The sequence below is a fragment of the Stegodyphus dumicola genome, chromosome 4 (genome assembly GCF_044657685.1).
Source record: "Stegodyphus dumicola isolate Sdum_Otavi_A_Nest chromosome 4, ASM4465768v1".
Lineage (NCBI taxonomy): Eukaryota > Metazoa > Arthropoda > Arachnida > Araneae > Eresidae > Stegodyphus > Stegodyphus dumicola.
In genome coordinates, this window is record NC_140771.1 from 130,349,768 (window position 1) to 130,367,949 (window position 18,182).

Sequence of the window (18,182 nt, forward strand, 5' to 3'; positions counted from 1 at the left end):
TAAATTTTATTTGGAATGAACCTAAATTTAGAAATGTGAGAGGAAAAATAAAAAAAGTTTAGTAAAAAAAGAGATATTAATAAATATTTGCCAAATTCAATTAACATTGAAGAGCTAAAATTTTGAGAGCTAATATTTTAAAAACTACCCGTACGATTTTTACAAAACTTGGTATTCTGGCATAATTTGAGTCGTAGAATCGAAATATGGCAAACAATTGGTATGTTATTTCAGAAAAAGTCCGATTTTGTGTCAAAATACCTATGTTAGAATAGTGCTATATATAAATCTAATATATATCCTAAGTCGCGCTTTCGAGACATGAAAAACGCAGTTTGAATTTTGTCAATCGGCCCAGTAGAACGGAAGATATAGCACTGTTCCCCCCCCCCCGGTTTTTTTTTTTTTTTTTTTTTTTTTTTTTAGCAGTGTACATGTTAATCTATATTCACTTCAAAAGTCAAAGGAGCAGCCAACAAAAAATATATAATCTCAATAAACTATTTTTTAAATTAAACAATGAAATAGCATAAGAAAGGAAATTAAGACAGCTGCATTGAATGGTTAAAAATGGAACAGCGCGCGCATTTAATACCTAATAAATAAATATCTCGTAATTGCTGTTGCCATCCACAAAAATCCAGATATTTATAGATGTTTCCAGTATATTCGAGAAATTAATTATAAAGCTTATAAAAGCCGAGAACAAACAACTCATCTCAGTAGTAGCTGTAGTTCTAGCGAACTGTTTGTTTACTTAATGCTGTGATTGATTTGTAGCGATTTCGCTGTGAGATAGAATTAGTTTCTCTGTTTTGAATTGATTTTTGCTAAACGTTTGACATTTTGTGATATTGTTAGAATATTTTTGAAGAAATATTTCAGCATTTTGATTTGTCTCTTGTGGAAAGAATAAATTTTTGTTAACTTTTTAACGTTAACCGTGTTTATTCCAGCCCTTTGTATTCAGTATGTCTATATCAAAACCAAGTGGTAGTAAAATTAAACTAAACATCGCTTACAGACATAGAATATTCCAAGTAAAATGGGAATTAGAATATTTTTGCTGTGAAATAAAAGATAAAATAATCTGCTTGATATGTAATAATACTATTAATGTACCAAAGTTATATAATATTAAACGTCATTACGAACAACACAAATTGAAATATAACAATTACGAAGGATTAATGAGAGAAGATAAGTTGAGAGAGCTCAAGTTAGGAGTGAAAAAGCAACAGTCCATGTTTAGTAAAGTATTGCAAGAAAGTGAAGCGGCGGTACATGCAAGCTACGTCTTGTCCGAGTTGATAGCTAAACATTCAAAGCCTTTTACTGACGTTGATTTCATCAAGGAATGCCTAATGAAAGCTGGAGAGATTGTTTGTCCTGGAAATGTGAAGGCTTTTCAATCAATTTTATTGTCTCGAAATACAGTTGCGGAAAGAGTTACTGATTTAGCCGAGAATTTAAGTGTTCAGATCAAAGCAAAATCATCTAGTTTCGAAAGTTTCTCCATTGCCTGTGACGAGAGCACGGACATTAGTGGCAAAGCTCAATTAGCAGTATTTCTTCGTTCTTGTGACAAGAATTTTAACATTTTTGAGGAATTACTGGAACTAATACCGAACTAATAGCCTGGTACTACCACAGGAGAAGATATATTTATTTGTGTTTTTGGACTTCTGCAGAAATACAATCTACCTTTGGAAAAATCAAATTCTGTAGCTACAGATGGCGCTCCATCAATGACCGGGAAAAACAAGGGCTTCGTAGCATTACTAAGAAAAAAACTTAGTGAAATTCACGGTTCAAACATTCATCATATGCATTGTATTATACATCAAGAAGTTCTATGCACGAAAGTAATAAATATGGAGAATGTTTTGTCATATATAAAAAAGCTATAAATTTTATAAGATCTCGAGGTTTAAATCAGCGTCAATTCACTGCTTTCTTAAGTGAGTTAGATAGTGAATATTCGGGTTTGTCCTACTATACCGAGGTACGTTGGTTATCTTGCTCCAAGATTCTCAAACAATTCTGGGATTTGAAAGAAGAAATATGTCAGTTTTTAAAAACGAAAAATCAAGAAGTAAGTTTGTTTTACTATCCAATATGGATATAAGATTTTTCTTTCTTGGTTGATATAACCAAACACTTAACCGATTTAAATTTATCGTTACAAGGAAAAGATCATATCATTACGAACATGTTTGACATAATTAAAGCATTCAAATGTCAACTAGTTCTTTGGGAAAAACAACTTAAAAATGAAGATTTGACGCACTTCCCGACGTGCAGCATGAACAAATCAAGTTTAGATGATACTTGTTCGTATCAAAAATACGCAGAAAAAATTGAAAATTTAACAACTGAATTTGAAACGAGGTTTAATGATTTTAGTTCCCTCGAAGACAATTTTTTTTTTGTTTGTTTTGTTTTGTTGTTTTCTTCGAATTTCTCAATAAGTATTGACTCAGTACCCAGCCATATGCAAATGGAGGTGATCGAGATTCAATGCAACTCAAATTTGAAAGCAAAATTCATTGATGTGGGCGTGCCTGAATTTTACAAATATTTACCAGCCAGGTTTGAAAATACTCGAAAATTCCCATATGAAATTATTTCCATGTTTGGTAGCACTTATCGGTGCGAGCAGTTATTTTCAGTCATGAAAGGTAATAAGTCTCCTATTAGAAACCGTATTAATGATGCTCACCTTGGGTCAGCGTTGAAAGTTATCACTGCAAACAAAATTTCTCCCGAAATAGGAAAGATAATAACAGAGAAGAGATGTCAAGTATCAGGACGTAATCATTAAATTTTTCTTGTTCTTTTCTATATAAATATATATATATATGTTTATTATTGTATTATTCGAAATAAATCTACGTTTCCATGAATATCGATTTTTTTTTGGGGGGGGGGGGTGGTTAAACCTAAAGTTAAACCTTGTTTGTTTGGCCCAAGTGTACCTATGAGTTTGACATCCCTGCTCTAGAGGGTTGTATGTTTACATCATACGTTGATAAAAATGATTATTATAAATCTTATATTTCTATAAAAATACACTGTGCTTTAAAAATATGGATGATAGTATCAGCCGCTCTTTCAGCCACTTCATAAGCAACAGTTTGTTTAGAAATAAATTATGCAGTTAATGTCATAAAATATTTTCATAAAATTCAAATAAACATCAAACGAAAGTTCTCAGTTTTACACAATTCGATCTAAACGAAGTTAAAGTAAAGTAGCAGACGATAAAACGCCAAAGGTAAAAATTTACTCTTATTTTTTTTTTTTTTTTTTTTAAGGAAGAAAGAGAGAAATAAAAAAAAAAATAGTTAAAAATTTGAAATAATATCATCTATAATTTTAAAAAAATAGCTTTTCATATAGTATTAATAATTATTTATTATGCATCATTGAGGTAAAAATTTCATATAATTAATTCTCCGTAAAATTTTATTTGAAATTTAAAGTTAAAAATAGCTGTGGCAATTCACTGTAACAAAAATCCATAAACCACATTTGGCGTTATTATCGCTCAAAAAAAAGATGCCGAATTTCAAAACTCAAAAATATGTAAATTCGTGTATGTCTTAGAAAATTTTGAATAAAAAAGTCTAATTTTTTGCAGATATGGTTAGAAATACACCTACTTTAAGATGATGATAAAAATTTTATAGGTTACAATTCAAAATTTTTTTCGAAAAATTTATAAAAATTATTTAAAAATAGAAATTTTAAAACTAAAACACAAAAAATGGGTAAATTTTATTTGGAATGAACCTTAATTTCGAAATGTGAAAGGAAAAATCAAAAAGGTTTAATAAAAAAAGAGATATTAATAAATATTTGCCAAATTCAATTAACATTGAGGAGCTAAATTTTGAGAGCTAATATTTTAAAAACTACTTGTACGATTTCTACAAAACTTGGCATTCTGGCATAATTTGAGTCGTAGAATCGAAATATGTAAAAAAATTGGTATGTTATTTCAGAAAAAGTCGGATTTTGTGTCAAAATTCCTATGTTAGATAAGTGCTATATATAAATCTAATATATATCCTAAGTCGCGCTTTCGAGACAAGAAAAACGCAGTTTGAATTTTGTCAATCGGCTCAGTAGAACGGAAGATATAGCACTGTTCCCCCCCCCGGTTTTTTTTTTTTTTTTTTTTTTAGCAGTGTACATGTTAATCTATATTCACTTCAAAAGTCAAAGGAGCAGCCAACAAAAAATATATAATCTCAATAAACTATTTTTTAAATTAAACAATGAAATAGCATAAGAAAGGAAATTCATCTTAGCACTACAGAAATGAAATGTCCACTTACCTTATTTACAAATTTCCATGTTTTCAGTCAAACAAAATTCCTTAATAGCATCCCAAAACTTCTTAAAATTATCTGAACTAGAATCTGTATACTGACATCGTCACATAAATTCACAAAAATAAGAGTAAAAAATATCCTCTGGCGTTTGACCATACACATTTTCCTTCCTACAAACAGGACACTTATAATGGCTACTAAGTCTTCTTTTACACACCAGTCAATTAATGTTTTTCCCTCCTTTCGTTCCAAATCATACAAAAACTTCAAATTAATCTTTCCACATTCAGCCATTTTTCCGTATAAACCATAAAATAATAACGTATTTCTCATATCTAAAATCCGACACACAAGCAAGCCTTTCCATATCTTTTCCCATCATTCAAAAACACCATAATCATGCAAACATTAAGTCATAATAGGGTTTCCATAACTCAGGTTACCATAAATGAAACAACAACTTGGCGATAAATGATACAGCAACTTAGCGATAATCCAAGGGGCACCCTTAAATCTACTCTAACCAAGGAAAACTGTGTTACATCATGGGGAGATTTTCCGACATTTTTGTTTGCTATGATACTGTCTGTAGGTGCCACCCAGTCGGTATAGCAGTTAATGATGCTTGCTGAATACTGTCTCGATAGATGCGAGTTCAAATCTCGGAGAAGGCATTCATGTTTGTAAGTGTATGGTATCTGTGTGACTCACTAAAATACTATACTGTTAGCCAAAAGCCCTCTTGGGTAGTAGGTGGTTAGGAGACACTTCGCTCCTTGAAGTGTTCTCCGTCAGAATTGGCGTGGAGATTAGGAGTTAGCAAGGCTGGTAATACCAAATATACTATTGGGATAGACATTTGATTATTCGCAAAACATTTTTTGCTGCTTGAAGAAGGATCTCTTGATAATATCCGTCAAAATGCATATTCATTTCATTTATAAAACCAAAGTCATTCTGAGGTTTCTGTTTCACCCAGTTTTGAATTTCCATATGCTGTACTACTTTTCATATAAGTATTAATAGTTACTTTTTAATAATTAGCAAATGAATGAAGGAAAATTCATTTTTCTAGTTAGTGATAGATCTGTTAATAAGAATTTTTATAGGTATAATTGCATTTAATACAGAAACTAATGACATATGTTTTCCTAATTGAAAAAATGTCTAGTTTGAATTTTGATCTCTCATCCTGTATTGTCTAGCTGTATTTGATGTTTAAAAACTTCTTTTGACATTAACGTTTTAGAACTTAATTTGTATTTGCTAAAATATTTAATCATCTCCAATAATTGAAGTAGTACAGCAGTAAAAATAAATTAATTTAAAAAATAGTAGAAGTAAATATATTTTAAATTGTCAGAATAAGCATGTGGCATTTCACTTTTAAAGTCTTTGTTGCTAATAAAGTGATTTTAATATATTTTTTTAATAATTGTACAAAAATTTTTTCAAGTTATTATATGACATACTAACATATAAAATAGTTCGAGTTCCCTGGTCTGTTTTAGTTATTGGTACAGATTTAGTATACATTTTCATTAGTAAAAGTTTACAAGAAAGTTCTATTTCCGGACCAGACTGTTTTTATTCATCGAATAGATTTTGTTTCGTTTATTATTGCAGATTTATTTACTTTGCATATAGGTAGTTTGTAATTTTAAGCAAATTACTTTATGTTGAGAATTTCATAAACACATTCTATTATTCAGGAATTAAACAACTGAACAGAAATGCATTAAAAAGAAAAATTCGTAAAACACTTTAAAAAAAATCTTTTAGATGGCAGACAAACAATTAAGCCTAATATATTGTTTCGGTTTTTGTATTTATTTAGTTTGCAATTTTTAATAGAATTGTTATATGAATTGTTTCATATACCCGTGCAATGCAGCACGGGACTTATTTGAAGAGAAAGCTACGCCGAAATATTAAAAACACGAGCACGTGCATTTAATAAACCGATATCGCGTAATTGTACTTTTCTGCTTGCTATAAAACTCGAAAAATTAAGAGAAGCTTCTCGTGCATTTAAAAAGCTTATAAAAGCTTGAGGAAAACGTCTCAGTTCAGTTGTTGTTTGGATAACTGTTGTTTACTGTAGCGAATTCGCGGTGAAATCGGATTAGCTTTCTCTGTTTTGAATTAAGTTCTATTGAACGTTTTAGTAGTTTAAAAGATAACTACTGTGAGATATTGTGATATTGTAGACAGGGTTCGTACGGTCCTTAAAAGTCCTTAATTTTTTCAAAAATGATTTTTGGTCCTTAAAAGTCCTTAATTTTGGCCAAAATGAATAAACGGTCCTTAATTTTGCTCATTTGGCATTTCTTATCATTTTTAATGATTGCCATTCTAAGTGTGAATTACGATTTCTCATGAATATGGAATTAAAATTACACGGCTCTTAACCAATCTGTTGGCGGATTTGCGTTGCAAACAATTAAAAAAACAATTAGCTACTCGAACGAAAGTATCGGTGTCTGATTGGCTATTCACCCAATCTTTCGAAACAGGTGTTATCCATAAATTTAGGCAGACTGTGACGAAAGCGTGAAGCCGGAAGTTCTTTAAGAGGCGAAAGTGATGATGAAGGTGCTCGAGAAAAAAAAAGAGGGGTGGGGGTGAGATTCTGAAAATATTTGCCAAAATTAGAGCAATCCCAACCTGGAAGGCCACAACCCTTCCGACGCCAATAGGAACGAGATGCCTGGAAAGTGCATTTTCAATAAACTGTGGCTTCATCAAGCTGACTACAAAGACTGGATATTGATGGATGGCAATCCTTAAATGTGGTCTTTGTCTGAAACAAATTGAAATTTCTAGAATGGGAGAGTCAGCGCTTAAAATTCACATGAAAATTAAGTTTCTTTTATCATTTCAATTTGTTTTTACACGGTTTTGCTTAGCTTAATTTCTGTGTTTGTTTCAATTAAGCCATAAATTAATTTTTTATCACCTTCTACGGAGTTTATTCTCTTTTGCACATACTATATGTATGGGATATCGGGATTATGAGTTTATTTCTGCAGAGTGTCTGTTATCGATTTCGCGGGAAATCTAATGGCTCCATTTCGATTTTAGGTCGCCAAGGGCAAATTCGGTAACGCTAGCCGAGAAAAAGTGAACTTCGGAAATACGTTTTGAAGCTTCAATAGACAATTAAGTATTTGGTTTAAACCTATGTTGTTGATAGTAATGCATAATTTTTGCTAATGGCGATACAATTATTAGTCGAAAATAACTAATTAAAATTTTTTTAATATTTTTAAAGCTGAAAACAACTAATTGAAACTAATTTTCCTGAATTAACTAGATGCAAAATTAACTTTCATGAATTACTATTCAAAGTTATTGGGTAGAAGTTTAACTGAAAATATACATTCCGTATTATATATACAGTACAAAGTCCGAGGTCTGGACTCGTCGGGACTTCGGCGATCCCAGATTTGAGATTTTTCCGGATATTAGATCATTTTAAATCTATTAAGATGGCACGTAGAAATTATAAAAATTGAAAATATGAAATCGTGATTTATGAAGTAATGAAGCATTTATGATTTAAAGGGTATCAAAATTTACAAAAGAAAAGAGCTTAATATTTATATGTTTACTTTATTAAACATTTCTTTCAATGTGAGTTGTTTGATTTGTTTTCTCTGCTAATACTTTAGACTAATACTATAGACATATAATTTCTTGTTCAGTTATTAAGTTCCATTGTTCAAGTCCTGTAATTGCTGTGTCGAGAATTCCGAATAACTTGTCAATCAAAATTTTTTCTCGTTCAGTAACCTCTTTGTTACTTTCTTCACTATCGGTAGCTGTATTTTCTGGATTTAGAACCATACTACAGATTTCGCCCTCCGCTAATTGATTGATGATTGGGCATTGTCATCGCAAAGAAAAAAATCTGTTTAACTTCGCTAAATTCTGCCGCCTAGTGCGGCCATGCGAGCTCTGGCGCTGGTTCTGGCTTTATGTGAATAACAAATCAGTTATTCTTAATTCAAATAGCACTAAATATAATCGTTTGTCCTATGAGTATCATTAACAAAATCTATTTTTAGCGTAAGAAAAGAAATGTCTGCTAAATCTCTAGTCAACATTTTAGCGCATTAAACTTAAATCTGTAATCGGATAATACTCTGTTATTTGGTGTCGCTGCATGATTCATCACTCAAGTTGTCATCCGTTGATAAACATGCGGTGATGAAAGCAAAATACAATAAATAATGATTCGCGATTTCGGCATCAAGGATATAAAATGTTAGTTGGTGTAAAATTAACAAATGTTTCGGTTTGAGATTATGCCAAGCAGATACGCAGCTATGGAGTCAAGTTACTAATCACACAAATTTATGCTAAAATAATTATTTCTTCAATAATGAGATATTTTATTTAGCGCCAAACTGAGATTAAGAATCGGGATTTCCGGCATGTTTTTTTATGATGAGGAAAAAAATCTAATGCGCAATTGGTTGGTGGTGGCTTTGAGGTCCGGATTTTAGATCATTCCAGATATTAGATGTCCGGATCTCGGACTTTGTACTGTATATATATATATATATATATATACATCTTTCAAAATATAACTTACCAGTATGGATTCACTCTTTTAAAATAATTCTACTTTAATTAAACTTAGGAGATAATATAATCAATTAATCAATATTGTTTAGGAAATAAATTATATATATAGATATAGTAAAAAATGTATATTTTCACTATTCAAGTATTCACTGTGACAAGTATTCTTATTTTGTCACATGAACAGGCCTCTGTGGAAAGGGGCTTCTCTGTAAATAAAGCAATTGAAATTGAAAATTTAAGTGACTCATCATACATTTTTCAACGCACAGTATTTAATTACATAAAATTTTCTGGAGGTGTTCTTAATATCGAAATTAATGAAGAAATGAGATCAGCAGCAGCTTCTGCAAGAAGTGGAGTTCGTTATTTAGAAGTTCAGTATTTAGAAGAACAAAAATCTTTAACTAAATCTGAAAATTCAAAGAGGAAAAGAAATATTATTGAGGAAGAAATTGATTATATGAAGCAGAAGAAAAAATTTCTTCAAAGGGACATTAAAGATATTAACGAAGTAGATGCTTTAGCAGATGAAGCTGAGACCAGCAGGAACATTGATTTGTTTATCAAAGCAAATGAACTTAGAAGAATAGTTAAAGAAAAGGAAGATTTCAGATTTAAAAAAAGCACAAATGTTTTGTATCTTTTATTGTACAGTTTATTATTCTAGTATCTTTTAAAAAACCAAGGAAATAAATTGTATGTTTACAAATCAGTTATTTTAATCTGCCAGATATTATTACATTGTGATTATAATAGTAGTTGACTGTGTTTAAATAAATATCAAATAAGTTAAATAATAATCATGTAAATCTCTAAAATAGTGACTGTTATTAGTGTAAAATACACTTATACATGTTTTTCAAGAAATTATGTTCCTAATTTAATGTTATCTACTTCATAACTTGTAGGGAGTTAGTTTAATTTTCAAAATTGTTTTATGGTAAGTATTAAATTGAATTTAATAATAGTGCATAATACACACTTCTGTTAGTTTTTTAAAGTGAAATTACAAGCATGAAGTCGGTTGTATGGATAATTGCTTTATTCTATTCATTTTTTTGTTTGCTGATAGGTCCTTAATTTTTTCTTTGATGGTCCTTAAAAGTCCTTAATTTTCATATAAGGAAATGTGTACGAACCCTGTGTAGAATATCGATAAGGAAATTTAAACATTTTGTTTTTATTTGTTGTGATAAGAATAAATTTTATTCACTTTTGATTGGACTTGTGTATTCAATTTATTACGAACCCGTACGCACGCAACATTTTTTGGTGTCAGAAGTGGGATTTGAATGCCAATCACCAGAAGGATGGAAGAACAATTAAGGCAATTTATGCTGCATTTAAAGAAGAAATGAAAGATTCTGTCAAATAGATGATATCTGTTAGAGAATAGATGAAAGTGGGCCAAGAATTCGTTAAAGCAGAGATGAAAGCCAGTCGAGAGAAGATTGAAGCACGGCAAGAAGAAAGGAGAAATTACATGCATAATAGAAAATAAATTTGAGGCTATGGGAGGCAGAATAGACGCAGCTGAAAATAAAGTTGAGCAAATTGAAGAAAAATTTTGGTCTGAGAAAGAACAACTAGAAGAGAGAGTGTCGGTCGTAGAAACACAAATCGATTATAGAGTTTCGTCTGTAAAAGATCAAATAGAAGAAAGAGATGTTGTGGAGCGAAGAATAGAAAGAAGAGTTTCTGCCGTCCAACAACAAATTGATGACAGGGTTTCTCCTGCTCTCGACAAAGAAGCTGACCCCTCAAGAAGTGCATAGTGACAGCAGGAAACGATTCTGAAGGTTTTCAATTTTTTACCCATGCCTGCTCGTTTCTCACTGAAGCTATCAACGTATGATGGGAGGACCTCCTGGCAAGTATATAAGACTCAATTTTGTATAGCGGCAGATGAGAATGGATAGAATTCCCAAACTAAGTCCTGTCATCTCGTTGCTTCTCTGAGAGCAGACACTGCGGATATCCTTCAGACTCTTCCCGAAAACTAAAGGTTAGATTTCCAAACACTGTCAGGTGCATTAGAGCTGCGCTTCGGTGAGAAATGTTTGAAACACTACAGCAGACTTCAATTAAGATCTTGTCAACAGAAGCCCACTGAAACACTCCTGGAACTCGCCACAGGTATTGAAAGGCTGTCTCACTGCGCCTTTTCGGAGTGCCCGATAGAAACAAGGGAAATCCTGTCCCTACAAAACTTCATCGACGGCATCCGGTATCCTGAAATACAGAAAGCTCTGCAAATGGTGAATGTCAAGGAATTGAAAAGCGCTTTAGTGTATGCCATGAAATTCAAAGCAGCCCAGTAAGCCACTTGTCAGAGCTCCCCTAGTCCAAAAGCCAGAGGATCAAATGGCTGTTCGTCTAGATGACTTAACCAGACAATTGAATGGCTTGAGACGGAATATTGGTGACAAGAAATCGACCGTAAACTTCTGGAACTGCGGTGCTGAAGGGCACATTCGAAGAATCACCAGAACACCCCAGGGCACGGATGTTAAGACCGCGCCTATCAAGGAGGAGGGAAACTAATTCATGGTCATCTCGCGGGGCGAAGAATGCCATTAATGAAAAGCTGCAGTTTAAAGCGGTTCAGATTTGTGCAGTGAGTTCTTGCCACTAATGGCCGTTTCATCTTGGACATATCAGTGGTGTTCCTTGTAATATAACGATCGCTACAGGAGCCAATATTATCATCGTTCGAAAAGATGTGGCTCAACAATTGGTAAGCAAACTCATCTCGACGCCGGCCTGAGTTACCCTCCAGACTGTGTCAGGCGATAGTATCGAAATCGACGGAAAAGTAAACGTTAACATCGCGTTTGGAAGTGCCACCTACCATCACAGCATATGTGACAGAGATTACATACCTTTGCATACTTGGATTGGACTTCCTATGGAAATAGAATTTTTCTTGGACTTTAAAATAACGAACTGCATTCCGCCTCTGATGACATAGCCCAATTCGGAATTAATGATGAAGGAGTGAAATTTATTCACAAAATTATATCTCAAGATGATCTCACAATACCCGCAAGAATAGAGTTTTTATTTCCTGGATTCTTAGCCGAAAATAGACATTTCCGCTACGGCAATCATAGAATATCCCAATAATTGTAACAGCCCGAAACGAGTACTAGCAGCCTCAGCACAGGTCGACCTCTCGAGAACCGTTATTCTCGTAAGAGTTGCCAATGTAACAGAGAAGGCGAGAGTTATTAAGAAAGGTGAAGTGGCGGCAGCATGTACTCCAGTAACCAGCGTTGAAAGAAAGAATAACATCCCAGAATCCGTGTCTTCAGAGAGCTTGACATCAGAGTTATTGCAGAATGCGCGACTAAGCGATGAAGAGAGGAACGCTGCCGATCGTGTCATTAAAGATCTTCAAGGTGTTTTCTCCCGCTTCTCTTCTGACGTGGGTCGAATTAGTTAGGCGCGACACAGAATCGATACCGGTGATCATCCACCAATCAAACAACATCCAAGACGTCTAACGATTGCTAAACAGGAAGCGGTACGAACACTTTTAAAGGATATGAAAGAAGGCGATGTCATCCAGCCTTCAGCAAGTCCCTGAGCATCTCCCATCGTCCTCGTCAGAAAGAAAAGCGGCTCAACAACGGATTTGACTATCACCGGTTGAATAAGCTTACGAAGAAAGACAGTTACCCTCTTCCTAGAATTGACGATATTCTGCACACTTTTTCTGGAAGCAAGTGGTTCTCAACACTTGATTTAAAGAGTGGGTATTGGCAGGTAGAAACACATCCTGATGACTGAGAAAAGACAGCATTTACTACGGGAAAAGGACTTTCGCAGGTAAAGGTGATGCCGTTCGAACTTTGCTATCGCCGGCTACATTCGAACGCCTCATGGAGACTGTTTTGAAAGGTCTTTCCTACGAGGCCTGTCTGATATACCTGAATGATATCATCATCGTCGGAAAGACTTTTGAAGAACATCTAGAAAATCTTAGAAAGGTGCTTCAGAAACTGAAAGAAGCCAATCTGAAGCTGAGTCCCGCTAAATGCAAATTATTCAGACAGGAAGTGACTTATCTGGGACATGTCATCTCTTCAGAAGGTGTGTGCACACATCCTGAAAAGGTGTCTGCCGTGAAAGCCTCGAAACGTCCCGAAAATGTCCATCATCTGAGAAGCTTCCTAGGGCTTTGCACCTACTATAGGAGATTCCTGAAGGACGTTTCTTCCGTCGCATGACCCCCGTCACAAGCTGAAAGAGAGCAAGCAAGAGTATTTGTGGACAAAAGAATGCGAGGATGCATTTAACAACTTAAAGGAAGCTTTAACATCTGCTCCAATTCTGACGTATCCTCAACTCGACAGACTATTTATTCTAGACACGGACGCGAGCAATGAAAGTGTCGGTGCTGTTTTGTCCCAAGAAATGGACGGTCAAGAGCGTGTAGTGGCTGACTGCAGCAAGTGCCTGTCTAAACCGGAGAGGGATTACTCTGTCGCCAGGAAAGTTTTGCTCGCCATAAGCAAAGCCGTAGCTCCAGACGTTTTCCTCCAGGTTTTAGAAGCTGGAGATCATTTAAATATAATTTTTAATTACCAGATCAAATTATTATTATTATTTTAAATTATCAGATCTCATTTAAATATAATTTTTAAAAATTATATTTAACCTTCGTCTGTATAAGGCGGAAGTTTCCTGCTCCGCACAGATCATGCCTAATTGGCCTGGCTTTTTAATTTTAGGTATCCTAAGGGTCAAGTAGCCAGGTGGATACAGAGACTTTAGAAATATGACCTCACTATCCGTCATCGGAAAGAATAATCAACGGAAACGCCGACGCCCTGTCTAGAAGACTTTGCCCAGAAAGTTGCCGATATTGTTCCAGGGTCGAAGCAAAATACAAACTGCTGTGTCCGATCGTACGACAAATTGCGACATCAGCATCGGCTGATCGGAACCCATGGAGGTACAAAGTTGTCAGGAAAGTCCAGCTGGAAGACGCGGACATTAACCTATTACTGAATTGATGGAGTCTTCAAACAGAAAACCTACCTGGCAGGACATTTCAATGTATAGTCTTACGACAAAACAATGCTGGGCACTCTGAGACTCACTTCATATTCGTAACGGCGTCTTGTGCGGGAAATTCGAATCAGATGATAGAAAGGCGTTCCGATGGCAACTGATACTTCCAAGATCCCGGATTCCGGATGTCCTTAAAGAACTACATAGCAGCCTTACAGGAGGCCACTTCGGAACAATGAAGACATTGCAAAGATTTCGTGAGCGCTTCTACTGGAGTAATGCAAAGAATGACGTGCAAAAGTGGTGCCCATCTTGCAATGCCTGTGCAGGTCGGAAATGACCGAAGACACGCAGCCGAGGTAAGCTGCAACCTTACAATGTATGAGCAACTTTTGAACGTATCGCTTTTGACATCTTGGAACCTCTGCCACGAACTGCTGTTGGCAACAAATACATCCTCGTTGTCATTGATTACTTCACCAAGTGGTCTGAAGCATATCCTATTCCTGATCAAGTAGCTCTCACAGTAGCAGAGGCAATGACACAGCACTGGCTATCCAGGTTCGGAGGGCCTCTTCAGTTACATTCCGATCAGGGATGGAATTTTACCTCGGCTGTGATCAAAGAAACTGGAAGCTACTGGGCATTGACAAAACCCAAACGACGCATTGACATCCGCAGTCCGACATCATGGTAGAGAGGTTTAATCGAACCATCGTAAATAACTTCTCCTGAGTGTTTTCCAGAAACCAACAGAACTGGGACAGAAATTTACGACTGTTTTTACTGGCTTTCCGCAGTGTTGTCCACGAGACTACCGGCCATTCCCCATCACAGTTGCCCTTTGGTCGTGACCTTTGTCTGCCTTGTGATCTCTTGTTTGTCGCTTTCCGGATGCGCCTTCATCGCCTGAGGAGTACATCCAAGATCTCCAGGCACGGTTTGATGTGATACACAAGTTTGCACGAGAACGAGTCAACTTTGCGACGGAGAAGATGAAGACCCAATACTACACGAGATCTACTGGACATCAATTCAACGAAGGAGACAAGGTGTGGTGGTGGAATCTGGCTCGACGGAAAGGACTCTCTCCGAAAGTACAGTCATCTTGGGGTGGTCCTTATACAGTCCTAAACAGACTGAACGACGTCGTGGTTCAGATCCTTAAGTCATCGAACTCTAAATCTAGAGTCGTTCATTACGACAGGTTAGCTCATTACTATTCTAGAGTCGTTCATTACGACAGGTTAGCTCATTACTATACATTCATTTGTTTCTAAATTTTTAAAAATTATGCTCTCATTTGATTTGTTACTAATTGTAATTATTGTTTATGTTGTTTGTTATTGTAATGTAATTTTGTGTTATTGCATTTTTGTCTTAGTTGTAAGTTTGGCTTCCTGTCCAGGGATTGAACTGTTCGGAACGTGCAGTCCTTGGGAAGAGGGTAGTGTTACGGTTTTTTTTATTTATTTAGTTTTCTGTTTTTAATAGAATTGTTATTAAAATTGTTTTATATTCCCATGCAATGTAGCACGAGATTTATCTGAAGAGAAAGCTGCGTCGAAATATTAAAAATACAGGAGCACGCGCATTTAATAAATAGATATTACGTAATTGTACTTTTCTGCTTTGCAGAAAACTTGAGAAATTAAGAGAAGCTTCTCGTGCATTTAAAAAGCTTCTAAAAGCCGAGGAAAACGTCTCGATTCAGGTATTGTTTGGATAACTTTTGTTTATTGTAGCGAATTCGCGGTGAAATCGGATAAGCTTTCTCTGTTTTGAATTAAGTTCTGTTCAACGTTTTAGTAGTTTAAAAGATAACTACAGTGAAATATTGCGATATTGTACGAATATCTCTAAGGAAATTTAAGCATTTTGTTTTTATTTGTTGTGATAAGAATAAATTTTATTCACTTTTCATCGGACTTGTGCATTCAATTTACTACGAACTCGTACGCACGCAACAATATAAATTATTTTTAAATGAGGAAATTTTGGAATCCAAAATTCCCCAAAACGTTCGAAGTGTGCTTCTAAATTTATGTGAAAATAATATGAAATAATTTATGATCTTAATTTAGTTATTAAAGAAGTAGAAAATAATTTATTTACTTTCCTCTTTCTTCAGGTTTGAAAGAAAAAGGTATACAAGTAGAGGATGTTACACATGTTGTATGTACTCATGGACATTCAGATCATATTGGTAATTTAAATTTATTTACCAGTGCACAACATATAGTCGGGCAATCAATATGTCATAAGGATGAATACATATATTTTGCATTTGAAGAGGTAAATAGAAATTATGAATAATCTTTACTCTACGGTACCCCTTGGGTTTTTTTTTTTTTTTTTTTTTTTTTTTTTTTTTAATAGTAATAACTTTTGTACGGACTCGGGTTTTTGGTTCTTACTATTCTTTTCAGTTGCTGTGTTTGCTTGCACGTATATAGTATGGTCTTGAATTTTGAACTTGCTATTATTTTACTGTGGGTACCATCATTTCAGTCTGTCTCAGGTGAGTAAGAGAATGAAAGTTGATAAACAGCGGATGACCCGAAACGACGAAAAATTTAATTGAATTGCTCACTTGGAGGATAAAGGAGATGGTGGTGGGAAGTCTAAACGTATGCACGTGAAAAAAAGGTATGTTAAAAAACTGCCGTTTCATTTATTTATGCGTCTCTGTGTGTTCCTTTTTTTAAAAGATTTGTTTTTGAAAGTATTTATGTTACGAAATATGTATTTCTGGTTATTTATTCCTCTCCATGTGCGTATTTTTGGTTGTTTGTTCGTCTCTTTGTGTTAAGAGAGCAGCGAATTTTTTCTGGTTACCATGATAGTTTTAACTTTAGCTTCCTGATTTTTTTAAGAGAAAATAGATTGATGTATATATGGACAAAGTTAAGGCAGTGCACAATGCCTAGTTTGTGCAATTCTGTGATGTTTTCCGAAGTTAAAATAAGTCGATGTGTACATGGAAACCGAGTTTGTGTAAGTCTTTGACTTCTTATTTTGGTTTTGTGTAACGGCCATCTTGAAATTGCCGCTGATCCTTCCTGACGCCGATCTTGGCGTCAAAAAAGAAACGATTCGCCAAGGAGTACCGTAGAGTAAATTGTTACCGAAATTTTAGATAATGCATAAATAATAGTCAATATTTGTACAGTTTAATATTGATAAATTTGAATATAGGGTAATCCTTATAAAATATCTGAAAATGTTGAAGTTATTGCCACACCTGGACATACTCTTTCTGATGTCAGTGTAATTGTAAAGAAAACTACTCTTGGAACAGTAGCAGTAGTGGGTAAGTAATTTGTTTTCTAAATTTTAGTTCTAAGTAGACGTATGAATTTGTATATTTGTACAGTATATCAAGGGGAATTGGAAAATGAACAACAGTTTGAAAATTATTAAAAGCATAATTTATTTTTTATACATTAATGCACTCTAGAGCAGTACAATACATGTATGCTTTAATAGAAGCTAAGCAAACTTGTTTTACTTCCTATTTGCAAAACTGGTAAAAAAATCAATTAAAAATTGTGTAGTTATAAAAATTCACTATAAATCATTTTATTCTGTGGTTAAAACTTATAAAATAACACTTTAAATTAAGATTCTAAAAAAATAATTTTATTAAATGTGCCTATTGATATTTGATTAAAAAGTATATTAGTATTTCTTTTAAATGAATGTAAATAGCAAATAGCCTTGTTAACCGAAAGATCATCAGAAACGTTTTTAAATGAGAAAACTTTAAAAAAAAAACTATTGAACTTCTAAAATTATTATATTATTAATATTATTTTTAATGAAGAATGCCTATGAACTAAAGCCCTTAGACTAGACACGTCAAACTCATGGGGTCACAGGCGGTCCTGAATCATTTTTATGCTGCCCTTGGTTCACCATTTTTAATGCAGAATGCCTATGAACTAAAGCCCTTAGACTAGACAGTTATGAAACTTTTTACAAAAGTACTCGTCCAGCTCGTCTGAATGTGACAGAATACAATCACTAGTTATCACGTCAAACAACTAAGAGTGTTAAACACGACGCAATCTTAAAAGTGAAAAGCACATCTAAAAGTGAAGCTCTCAAGAAGAATTTTCAATATTCTGAATTCAGCTCTGCACTAAACTGAGAAGGATACTCTCTCTGGTCTCATATAGGCAGGCCACTGAAAAATTTACAGCACCTTTGATTTCTCGAAATTCCCGG

At 34.2% G+C, this 18,182-nt stretch overlaps 1 protein-coding gene across 2 annotated transcripts in view; it reads left to right on the forward strand.

Moving 5' to 3' along the window:
• LOC118205474 (metallo-beta-lactamase domain-containing protein 1) overlaps positions 1 to 18,182 on the forward strand; it is a 175,916-nt gene that overhangs the window by 11,835 nt on the left and 145,899 nt on the right. For both annotated transcript variants that reach the window (XM_085815449.1, XM_085815448.1), the window contains exons 2-3: positions 16,084 to 16,247; positions 17,151 to 17,265. In XM_085815449.1, the coding sequence (XP_085671575.1) occupies positions 16,084 to 16,247; positions 17,151 to 17,265 (279 nt within the window). The remainder of the gene's footprint in view (positions 1 to 16,083; positions 16,248 to 17,150; positions 17,266 to 18,182) is intronic.